A 12,455-nucleotide genomic window follows, 5' to 3' on the forward strand; every position below is an offset into this window, starting at 1 on the left:
ACGGCTTCTGATCTAGAATTACTGGCAAAAGGCTGGGCGGAAACACAGGCTCTTTTATCACGGCGCCTCACACTAACGTGCACAACTCCATTCCAGACCCCTGAGGTTAACACCTAGCCCCAGACTCCCTTCTCCAGAGGGCTGTTCGGGGTGCAGCTCTGCTTGCCCCCAGAGGTCTCTCCAGTTACGGTATCTGACTGCTGGGGAGGGACCTGGGACCTACAGATGCCAGGGTGAGGGAAGACCTAGGCAGGGAGAGTGAGGGAGGCAGGGAGGGAGAAAAGACTACAGTCACACTCTTGCCAAGACACTTGCGCCAGCCAACCTCCTCCAAGAGCGGCTTGGTGATATGCTGCAGGTTCAACAACAAGACAGGAACTTCTCACAGATGGCAGCAAGCCATCCAGACCACTCTAACGCTGATAAAAGCAACTTGGTGGCTGGACTTGATCCAGTGTCCTTTAACGAGTACAGACAAAGCTTCAGGGGCATCCTTGTTAAAACAACGGCCCGGCAAATTTCTACCCTCGAGACCCAAAGGAGGCTGGGAAAACAGACTCAAAGGTGTTGTGGAATTCAGAGTGCTGAGTGGAGGTGTTACTTGTCAAAAGTGTCCACATTATTCCTCCCCATGCTATTTCCAGCTGTCAGGGACGGGCCTTTGGCTTTCAAAACAGAGGGGGTTGCGGAGACATCGAAAGGTAAGTAAGCAGCTGTCCCCAGCCCTGCCCTGATTCTAAACAAGGTACTCCCAAGGCCATGCGCCGCTCATGTCTCCTCTGCCCAGGCTGTGCCAGGATCAGGCAGCTAGAGAACTTGGTTTTAGCTTTCAGCAGTCTCCAACGACCTTGGGCACAATCCTTCTAAGAGACTGGCTCTCAGAAAACAGTCCAGAAGAGATGCAGCCTGGGTTTCTAGCTTAGAGAAAAGGCTCACATGTTTGCCTTTTGGTTCTATTTACGGATGCTGCTTCCTTGAGGCGCTTCCAGGTTGTCAACTGAGATGTGAACAAGGTCAAATGGGCCAGCACACAGGTGTGAAAGCTCACACCCAAGGCGGAGGGGAGGCAGGGAGAGGGGACTCTGGCCTTCGCTGGCCTGCAGTGAGCTATTTTTAGGTCCTTGGTGGCAGAGCCCACAAGTTGACTCAGGGGCTGGGCGGGCACTCAGCAATATCTCCCAGGCTCCCCAGCAGGTCCCCGATTCTGTTGTTGAAGGGACTCAAACCAGCCCAGTTATCTCGGCTCTAAAATCTGCTCCATGGAGAAGAGCGAGCTCAGGCCCCTAGTGGTCTAAGAGCAGACTTCTGTACAGCATTTTGGAGGCATGGGTCCCTTTGATAGTCTGAAGAAAGCTACTGATTCCCTCTCGCAGCTAAATGATCAGGGATGTAAAAATATGCAATACTTTTTTGGGCAGTTTGTCCATCCTGTGGTCTGTAGCCATGCCCCACACCCCCCGCCCACCGAGTCTGTGTAGCGTAACAGAACGTATTCCACTGCAGAGAAAAAACCTTTCTCAAATACAAACATGACGAGAAACTGCTTTTAAGGAAAAGAACCCAAACATAGGCTGTTTGTCCAAGGGGGACGTAGTCCTCCTCAGATGGTGGAAATGAGAGGTGGCAAACTGGTAGCTCCTGAGCCAAACTTAGCTGACAGATGTGTGGGCTTCACCAGATCAAGACAAAATGAAAAAAAAAAAAAAAAAACTACAGAGCTTTGGAAAATGGTGAATTTCTCATGAAGGTTCAGATGCACAGTTTCTCTCTGAAATTAGAGCAAGTTTCTGGGAGTCGCTGCTCTGTGCAGATGAGGCGCCCACTCCCCAGTTCTTCACCTTGCCCCGACACCGGGGGCGGTCGGGTCTGCAGCGGCTTCTGTGTGAAGACGGCCCGCTCCGTGACAGGGGTACGTGCGGTCGGACTTCTTCCCTCCCAGGATTCACATGAATCGGGAAACTATGCTCACAAGGGTATTACTAAGGGATCGATTCTTACAGTGTTTGCAGTGCATTTTTATGCTTATCATTAAACTACACATCAAGAAGTTTTCACTTGTCCAGGAATCCTGTTCAAAGGCCCAAATGACACACAAATAGCCCATATGTATTTGTGGCTCAAAGAGAAGAATTGAAGCAGCTGCTACTGAAATTCATGCGTCATTATTTTCCCCACACCTTTGGCGCCGAGTTTTCATTCACACATATACTGAGGGAAACTTCTGCCTCATGAAGAAACTTCTTGGTATTTTCTGGACAAGTTCTAGTCTGACATTTATGTTCAGTTTTGAAGATGAGGAAGGGAAAACAAAACAAAACAAAAAGAGCCTCACATTTTAAAGCAGAGCTCTGAGGGTGACATTGCTGAAATTCCTGCTTGTAAGCAAGGACAGAAAGTACTCTGCTGGATGAAACAACAAGGTGAGAGAGGAGCTGGACAGAAGAAAGAGGAAGGTGGAGGAACTGGCTACGGGAGCAAACAGCAGCCGGAGGAGGAGTGGGGAAGAGACAAGACACAGCCAGAGAAACCACGGTCAGTAATGAATCCGATGCCCGACAAGCCCTTTTCTAGAGACAGGTCACATGCAGGTTTCTTTTCAACCTGTTAACGTCAATAAGATATCAGTCTTCTGCTCTGCCATAGTGAAATTCTGCTTCCCTGCCTCCTTGGAAAACAGGGAGGAGAACACAGAGGGGGGGAATTGACAAGAAAACCTGAAACTCTTTGATGGGAAAAATATAACAGCCTTTTTCAAATTTAAATCATCCCTTTCTACACCAGCTTGATTTTCGCCCAGCTTTCTTCAGAAAAACGTACGAGAGGACTGCGCTCCAGGACAGGGAGGGCCCCACCGTCACGCAGGACGGTGTCCACCACCCCAGCTGCTGAAATGCACTTGGTGTGGCCTCCTTAGCCAGGAGCATCTTCCGAGTCATCACAGAGTCTGGCAGAGAGGCGCCCGTGTGACCTTCATCTGGCCTTCAACTCGGCCTTTTCTTAAAAGACACCGTGAAGCCGGACACTTGCTTTTAGGCAAACCCACCAAACCGACCGCACAGATCTCCAAGTTGATCAACCATGTCAAGGGAGAGGCCATGGGCCTCCCCATGGTGGCCCCAGGCCCTGTCCTACCTGATGGAGGAGGGAGCTGTTCGTCAGCCCCGGGGCCGCCGGGCTGGGGCCCGCGTGTTTCATGTGGACGTTGTTCACGGCCGGCAGTCTGGCCACCTTGGTGGGCTTGCTGCTGCCGCCGCTGCTGTTGACACTGCTCGAGCCAGGTGAGCACTTTCTTTTCTTTCCTAGGAGTTTGTCCAGAGGAGTGTGCGAGTGCGGGTAGGCGCCATGGGAGTTGACGGGCAGCTCGCTGCCGGCCTGGTGCACAAAGGGGCCGAGGGAGAGTGTGGAATCGCCGCTGTTGACCATGACGCTCATCCTCTTGATGGACTCGCAGGGGTTCCCGCCGGAGGTGCCCCGGCACCCCGGCTGCTCATGCCGGCCACCCAGTGAGTTCGCTCGGCTGACCACACAGTTGAGGCTGATGCCTGGGGCAGAGGCTACTGCTGCGGGGTGGGGAGGTCCCGAGTGAGCCACGCAGTTTTTCCTAAAAGACTCCATGGAATGAGAAGAAGAGGACGAGGATGCCGAGGAGGAGGACGAGGGAACTAGCAGTGGGGAGCTGTTTTTGCGTTTCTTTCCTGAGCCGCCGCTGGCACTGCTACTGGCATTGTGACAGTTCGTGCTGTTACCAGAAGAATCCTTGGGCCGCAAAGACTTGCTGGATTTCAGCTTCTGAGGTTTCCGGGCCATGGGGGAAGAGGGCACGGAGGACAGGCCGGAGGGCGTGGAAGGGGAGGAGGAGGAGGAAGACACTTGTCTGGACTGCATACTGCTCACAGGGTCCACAGCCCCGGAGGCGGCGGGCTGGGCGTTCAGTGTGGTTCCGTGAGCTGGGACCGACTTACTGCTGGGGGAGACGCAGGTGGACGAGAGCGGGACGGGGGAAGGCGACGTGGTGGCTGCTGCCAGGTAGCTAACCCCACAGTGTGACGTCGGCACAGAGTTTGTCCGGTGAGGAACACGTGTGGACACGGGCGACGTGGTACTGGGAACGGGCGGGATCTTCCTGCAAAACAGAAGAGGGCATGAGCAGCGTCCACCATGGCCCTTCGCGGAAGCTTTCAGAAGGAGACCTCCTTCACCTCTGGCACTGAATACACCCCTTGGTCAGAGGGAGTGCGCCAAGATGCTGAGCCACAAGGAGTGCCACTCCAAATTCTTCTCACTTTGCTGTGCTCTGAGAACACTGGCCTCAAGTCCATGCGCTGGGGCCACAGGTTCACACCACACCCTTCCATCCGGCACCCCGAGCGCCCCGGTTCTGGCTACTGGTCTTCCTTCTTCCTAAACCAGGTCGTGACGCTAGACCTCACGCATCTTCTGCCTGAGACACTGCCACCCCAACTGCTGCTCATCCTTCCGCTTTGGCCCATCATCACTTTCTTAGGAAATATGACCTTCCTAACGTGCTTACTTCCCACTCTGCCCCATTTCTGGACTTGGGAAGGCTCTGGTCATTTTAAAAAGCGTGACCAAGGATCACTGTCCAGTGTCTCTGCAGATGGAGCAATTCACAGCCGATTTGCTACTGTCCATCCAGCACAGTGCCTAGAACGCAAAGGCACTCAAACACTAAGAGAACTCACGAACAAATGGGGAAAAAGGAAGGACAGACTAGTTAGTAACAACTGCCAGGTCCCAGATGCTGCCTGAAGAGCTGGGAAGCTCCAAATCTCAGGGGATTTCTGGTCAGTGTTCTGACAATGGATTCTGATAATACTATCTGGGTATCTATTCGAACAGTCAAATGAGGGACCCTCCCCACTTCTATTCTAGCTATGACTTTTAAAACCTAACAAGCACCAAAATATCAAAAAGCCCTATAGCATAATTAACACTCAGGTAGCAAAACAGCGAGTGGCCTGACTGGAAGTCAGCTGCCAAGACTGCCCTGCCCCAAACTTCACGGCGCAGCGCTGGCTGATCCAACTACCAGCAGCGGTCCTCAACCTTCAAGTCAGAGAGCTGGCCTAGATTGCTGCCAAATCTCCCTTGCTGATTTTTGAGAAGAACTACAGCTATTCATGAAAGGAATTAAATGACTGCAAGTGTTCACACCAGCCTTAAAACCCTCCCCCAGCAAGAGTGTGGCTCCTACTCTGAGTCTGTGCTTCCAAACGTGGCTGCACGTCATAAACACCCATGGCGTTCAGGCCACACCAGGATCACGGGGGTGGGGTCCGGCACTAGTCACTTCTAGATCTCTCCAGATGCTGAGGTTGATTGAGAAGCTGGGCTTCTATCCCCATGTCACTCATGAAGGATAAGCACTGACATTACAGGAGAGGCTTTTTGGAAATGCTGAGTCCCTGGGCCCCACCCTAGACCTCCTTTATATCTCAGCAAGACCCCGAGGGCACTGGCACCTGTGCGAAGCCCTGACTGAAACCCTGCTCCCTGGGTGCAGTGGCGTCTCATGGCCACCAGGCGGCTTAGGAGGACGGAGCCTCAAGGCCAGGCTGCTGGAACCAAACCTGGGGAAAATGAAAGGCTTCCACAGGGGCAGGGATGTGGACTCTGGATAACATTACTAGTTTCTCATTAAAAAGCTCTTTCAAATCATTTCCTACCTTTTGCATAAAGAAGAGACCAAAAAAAAAAAAGAATAGGCAGTCATACTGATCTATGTTTGCATGAATAAACCCAAAGACATACAAGCAACTAATAAAACTGTCTGTGAGGAGTGGGTGGAAAACAGGAGCACAGCAATCAGGGGAAGTAAAACTTTTTACTCTGTGCCTCTTTGTATCCACTTTTCCTTTTTTAGCCGGTCTTAAAAATTAAAAACGAAGAAAACTCAGGTCAAAACCTGATAACCATCCCAGCCCGTCCTTGGTGCCACTGTGGCCCCGGTAGTGGCACACAGACAGCAGATGGAGCACGCAGGTCGGAGTCAGCGAGAGCAGCCTGCCCTCGCCGCTGTTCAGAGCCTCCACACGCTGCGGACGACAGCCGCTGCCATCACAGCCCTCCCCGCGTCCCCAGGTTACCACAGCAACCGAAGCACGAGGGCCCAGGACAGTGCTGGGGCTCCTCACAGGAGAGAGGACGCGCAGCTGTGCCAGGGCATGGGGCCCGGACCGCGTCAGGAGGCTCCTTGAGTGCCTCAAAGACGCCACCTCAAGAGGAGTTCTCCTCTGCTGAGAAGTGCTGAGCCGCTCCTGGCAAATCCTGGCTGCCTGCACCAGCCCCCCTCACTCCCATGTTGAGAACACTCGTTTCCTCAAGCATCTGGCCTGGCCCCTCTCTCCAAGCTCCTACCCACCCCAGGCCTGTAAGCCAGCTCATCACTGAGCAGCCTGTCTGTCTCTGCTGAACTGATTTTTTAAAAATCAAAGGTCATGGTAATGGAAAGAAAGTTTCTTCCTCACTGGGAGCAAGTGACTGATAAGGCAGGCAGATTGTGACACAGCAGAGAGACGGAACAGCAATCAGCCAGAGGACCTGCTACTTCAGACATCACAGTGCCAAGATGTCTCTCCACAGGAGCCACCAAGAACCAACTGCAAGTCTCTCACCCAAACCCTGGCCGTAAACCACTCATCAATGTAACAGGGATAGGAATCCCCAGGATTCTTCTATCTTCTAAACCCTGACGAGTACGTTAAACCCACAGATCTGTAACCCTGACGAGTACGTTAAACCCACAGATCTGTAACTTCAGTAAGCTCTCCAGGTCCCACCAGGAAAGAAACTGAGATTTCACACATCTTAAAGTTGTCTGATCCGAGGCAACCACCCCCCCGCCCACCACCACCACCACCACCAAAAAAATATCCCAACAACCACTGCCCAAGTCTGTCTCTGGGTCAGAGTACTGTTACTTCATTAGAGCTCTTATCGAGTAAGAACTAGGAACAAACATGAAATAAAGCAGAGTAACACTGTCATGGGGCTGGTCTGCACTATGAACAATGCAAGCCCTACTAATGACCATAGAGACAGTCCTCTGGATCATGGACTATCCAAGGTCTCTGACAACTTCCTCTGACTATAATAGGAAACACAAGCAGAGAGGCAAACAGATGTACTCGTAGAGTCTACTCAGGGAGGCACTAGGGGTAAATGATGCCCAAAGGGAGGATGTGGGATGACTATGTACTACTGGACAGCCCCCCTAACAAAGCTCAGCGCTTCCCAAAGTCAGTTCAATCTGACACTAGTCTCCCAGACGCTCCCCTAAAACAGGCTCCCAGGTCACAAGAGTGACAGGCAGTCCACATTATATATGATATCATCCTATGTTTTGAGAGTTACAATGGGCAGCACTCATTAAAGGCTCTGAGAAGTCCTGCAATAACAAAAACTTTCCTTTCAGAAAGACTGGGTTAATAAACTTTTGGGGCCATGGAACTCCTCTTCAACTTAAAATCACATTGGGGAAACAGGAGCATGTGTAAGGCCATACAACACGATCGCCTTACTTTCAATTGAAAGCCAGAGCAAACAGCTCCTTTGCCTGAAACCCTTCTCCCCAGGGCTCTAAATTGCTGTCATCCGACCTCTCGGATCTCCTCTTATTCCAAGAGACTCCTCGCTCATTCTCAAATAAGCCACATTCTTTTCTGACTTAAGAGCTTCATATGCACTGCTCTCCTTGCACGGAACCCACTCCTCCTCGCCTGTCCCATGACTACTCTTTGTCAATCACTCATTTCGGCTCAAGGGCCCCTTCACATAGGTTCTCCATGAAGCCCTCTGGCCTGGAGCTGTGAAAACTGTATTTGCTACGGTGTCCGGCCTACAGTAATCTCAATAAGAGATACAGATTATGAGCATTTCTGTTATTCTCCCTTATGACAAGCTATGATGTCTGTTTTCTGTTGACTGGCTTTCACGTTTCTTCCTGTCCGAGAACCTGAGCTCCATCCATCTGGGAGCCCCTCGGCCTAAAACCCCAGCACCGAGAATGAGACTCATCTGCTGCAGGAGTGAATGGATGAATGATGAAGGCCCTTCCTCCAGGGCTGGTCAAGCCCTTACATTCATCAGAGAGATGACGACCTTCCTTCAATCAGCCCCGTAAGAGATGAAGAGGAGGCAGCCCCGAGCCCCCACCCGCCCCAGAGGTGGTGGACAGGCACTCACTTCCACAGCTGCGCATTCAGATGCTTCTCCACCATGAGGTTGAGGGCGCAGCGAAGCCGGTTCCACCTGGAGTCAAACACGTAATAGCCTCTTCCAATTTGCCGGCTCCCGAATGTGCAAAACTGCAAAGAAAGAAAGCACACACTTGGGCTCGCGGACTCTGAGGGTGCACGGCCCGGGAAGGATAGGCCGGGACAGACAGCACTGACTGAGGACCACGGGCTGTGAAGCATGAACGTGACAATGCCTAGCCCTGAGCATCATGGAAGAGACTGGGAGCAGCAGCAGACGCGCCCGCCAGAGAGCATGCCGCCTCGGGGCAACCCACACGGATGAGGGCATGCTACGGTCCCCGGCACGCCCCCCGGCGCTGCCCTGTCCCTGCTGTGTGGGGAGGGTCGGCACGGGGGCCGGTATGGAACTTACAGATGCTGGCTGAGGATGATGACCTGAATAATGACAGTCCAGTTTTTCAACAGACTCTTCTTTGTCATCGCCTTCTCCCTCCTCACTGGATAACCGAGAAGCTGGCTCAGTGGCAGGCAGGGGAGGGTGTGGAGACTCATGGACTGGAGGAGGGTCAATGGGGGCACTCCCACCTTGCTGAGCAGGGCAGCCTGGAGGCCTTGGTGAGCAGAAAGTGCAGCACTGATCAGATCACACCACATGTCTGGGAATCAGCCGCCTCGACTCAGATACAACCATGTATCCAAAACCACCAGAGGAGCTCTGGGCGCCACCACTAGCCCTTGGGGACACAGACGCAGATCCGGGGTGCCTGGAGTGAAGAGTCTCTCTCCTGAACCACACAACGTCAAATGGAGCTTTCTGCCAGGTCTAATCAAAGTCACTTACAACCATTCTCCTTCCCACCTGGTCTTCCTATTCTCCCCCAAAAAGGCGAGATGCATGTGGAACTTAAGCAAATTCTTTGATTCCTCTTCACATTTCACTTGGAACTGGGTTACTAAGGTGATCAATGAAATTACAGGTAACGTGCTCTAAAATAACTTAACAGGGACAGGAGGTGGTAAAAGGTGGGTTGATGTGGGTATCTGGAATGTGTGACTCATGGACAGTAGTGTGCTTTGCCAACACAGAAAGGCCTGATACTTCTAGAGTTAAGCCCACTTTGTTTTAGATGGTGACACTTTAATGAAAAGGTGGCCAAAGAAAGGACTTGCTAAGGATCAGTGGCCTGGCCCTGGGCACATTCTGGGGCACCTGCTCAGAACACTCCTCCACTGTGCTATTTAGAACCAAGGGGCTCATGTGGGGACAAGCTCAGGCACACACTCAGGTTTCCATAGGGAGGCACTTCCACCCCTCATGCGACCATTTCAAGAATCGGACATGTGAGGCGAAACGGTTGCAGCCAAGGGTCGGCACTTTCCTAAGCAGAAGGCCTCACTACTGATGGTCAAGACACAAGACCCTCCGTATCTGTGCCTTCTCCCTTCTCTCAGGATACGAAGTCCTTTACTTGAACTTGGTTAAATGGCATATACTCAGCCCATCATCACTGTGTCTGAGGGATGTGGCTAAGTTCTGACCTGCTGCTCACTGCACAGCTCCAAAGCCTAGTGTGCATTCCGGCCAGAGTCCCAGATGAATGAATGAAGATACATGTAAACAGATGTTATAAAAACTCAGGCTCAATGCCTAGCCCTAGCAAGAATCCCTTCTGCTGTATTTTGCAAGAAGCAAGACACACGAATGGGAAATTGGTGCCAGAACCAGGTGAGGTGTCCGCCTCGCTATTACAGGCAGGACCGGGCTTCAGCCTTGCTCTGTGTGGTCAGGAGACATGCACTTGGAGCAGGAAGCTCCAGCTTTACTCTGCTGCTTGTGTTTGGCACGAAGAGCCCTGGTTGAAACTCACTGATGAACAATTATTTTTTTTCCTCTTAAAATAAAACCCAATTAGAAAACACGCCCTCTTCTCACAACTAGCCTGGTGCCTGTCCTTGACAGCATGACACACCAGGACTCTACAGGCTGCATATCTGTTCTCTGAAGGAGGGAGAGAGCTGCAGGATGCGGCTTACCTTGGAAGACTGGGGGTGTGAGGTTTAGGTTTACTAGCTATGAAAGGCTTTGATTCGGAGGGAATCACTCCGTGAGAGTTTTGGTGTGGCTCCTGTGACGTTCTAGGAGGGATGGGATGTGGGTCCCTGAGAGGCTGCGCTGGTTGCTGAGAGTCCGGATGGCGAATCGATTCCTTTTCCCTGGTTTTGTTTTTGTGCTCGGCTAACAACACGTCGAATCGTTTTCTTCTACCCTGGACAGCCCTCCGCTGGGTTAAGGAATGTGTCTACACACCAGAAACAACGACAAAACAGAGAGAAATGGAGGAATGTCATTAATAATTTTTTAACATTATATATCAAAGAACACCAATGCCAATAAAAAAGCAATCTAGACCGTTAGCACTATCAAAGGCTGCCTGGCATTTGATAAGGGAAAAACCTTAAGAGTATGAATTTTATTTTTTTAAAGCTAGAAGCAGATATTCCAGGCTCCAAATGCATAAGAATCTGGTGATGTCACTTCCACCAGAAGAAAGGAAAAAAAGTCAACCATGCCACCCGGTGTGTAACTGAGGGGCAGACAGTCGATACAAACAGGTGACAGGTCCTTAAGTTCTGTGTCACTGGAGCAATTCATTGATCAGGACTGTCACCAACTCTACCAGAAAGTCTCTTCTTGGGCCACTTAGAGTTGTCAGTATTAAAAAGGAAGAAACACTTCCCTTTTATGGGATAATACATCCCATAAAACATGTATCAGAAAGTCATCCAGTAACTGCCAGAGAGTAAAAATTAAATACAACTGCTTCTTTATTCCAGTGACAATGTCATAAGGACAGAGGAAGCGGCTCAAGGCACCCGAGAAACAGGGGCTGATGCGGCAGAGGGAGATCTGGGCATTAAAGAGTGTGAATCCAAGAGAAGACAGACTGTGAACAGGAAAAGATGCACAGCAGCTTGAAACCCCATGAACATGCACTCACTATGGAAATCAAGAAAATGGGACAGACAGCATTTTTGGAACTGGAGACAATCTGTAATCTCAGAATCAAAAATGGTCACATCTTTAGAAATTTGGAATTACTCTTGAGAAGAAGAAAGGTGAAGTAAACCTGACCACTGCTTAATGTCAGGACCCCTGTTGGTTTGAAAAAAAAAAAAAAAATGCAAGGCGCCACTAACCACAGAGGCCCAAATAATACCTCCCAAATATGAGTGAGTCAAGTCCTTCCCTCATCCATGTCACCCCAGTACTACAAATGATCGTTTTTGTGTGCTCACTGTCCACACTACAGTGTGAAGGATTTAAGGACAGTTAGACTTCTCATTCCCTTTTGCAATTCAGTAACATAACCTAGTCCTTATCAGTTACACTGCAACTATGTCTGCTCAAATGTAACCTGGCACAGATAGTTAGAAACATGAGTAGGGCTTAAAAAAATTTTTTTTACTTGTTTTTCTTTAATATGTAACATATCCGAAAGTAACCCAAATGAAGCCAAGAACCTGTCTTGTTCACCACTGCGCAAACACCTAGGACAGCACCTGGCACACCATCAATGCCTCAAACAAAAAGCAGATACAAATAACGGCCCTCCAATACGCGCTGAATGAACAGATGAATGTACGATGTCACTGGTCCACCTGCCTGTCTCTCCAGACAGATGATGGAGAAGCCACTCCTCATCTCTGAGCGTCCCCTGGTGCCCAGCATGGCAAGACTGAGTGAAAAAAGTAGGCAGAGATGATGGATATTTCCCAAGCTTGGTTTGAAGAGTAAATAGCATTTCCACTGGGCTCTGAAGAACCGTCTGACTACAACTGTGATTACAACTGTCTGATTACAACAGTTCTGACGCTGCCCATCAGAATTCTGTGGGAACTGTCTGAAGCCCACAGATAAAGACCCACTGTGAGGCGGCCCGGGGCCCGGCTTGCCCTAACACCCGTGCTCCCTGCTCGCCACGCCTCTGGCACCAGGTGCTGCTTCCTGCGTCTCCTGCCCACCCCCAGGCTGCCCTGGGGACCCTAAGCTGTTTGCTCTGCCCTCCTCCCATAGCCTTCACACTGACTGTCTCTGCTGTTTCTTCCACCCCTTTTCTGCCCAGACAAACCCCAAGAAGTTCAGCCTAGTGGTCCTAAGGTGAAGGAGCCTCCCCGACTCAGTTCCCCTAGTGAAGATTGCAACTACCCTGGCCTCTCCGTATTACTCATCAGAGG

At 51.0% G+C, this 12,455-nt stretch overlaps 1 protein-coding gene across 1 annotated transcript in view; it reads right to left on the reverse strand.

Annotated features, from left to right (window-relative positions):
- Positions 1-647: 647 nt before the first annotated feature.
- Positions 648-12,455, reverse strand: part of ATXN7 (ataxin 7) — a 92,486-nt gene continuing 80,678 nt past the window's right edge. Inside the window, exons 7-11 of the mRNA XM_068982889.1 lie at positions 10,254-10,519; positions 8,632-8,830; positions 8,206-8,327; positions 3,133-4,123; positions 648-665 (exon numbers count right to left, since the gene is read on the reverse strand). Coding sequence (XP_068838990.1) covers positions 648-665; positions 3,133-4,123; positions 8,206-8,327; positions 8,632-8,830; positions 10,254-10,519 — 1,596 coding nt within the window. The remainder of the gene's footprint in view (positions 666-3,132; positions 4,124-8,205; positions 8,328-8,631; positions 8,831-10,253; positions 10,520-12,455) is intronic.

The sequence above is a fragment of the Capricornis sumatraensis genome, chromosome 10 (genome assembly GCF_032405125.1).
Source record: "Capricornis sumatraensis isolate serow.1 chromosome 10, serow.2, whole genome shotgun sequence".
NCBI classification, from domain to species: domain Eukaryota; kingdom Metazoa; phylum Chordata; class Mammalia; order Artiodactyla; family Bovidae; genus Capricornis; species Capricornis sumatraensis.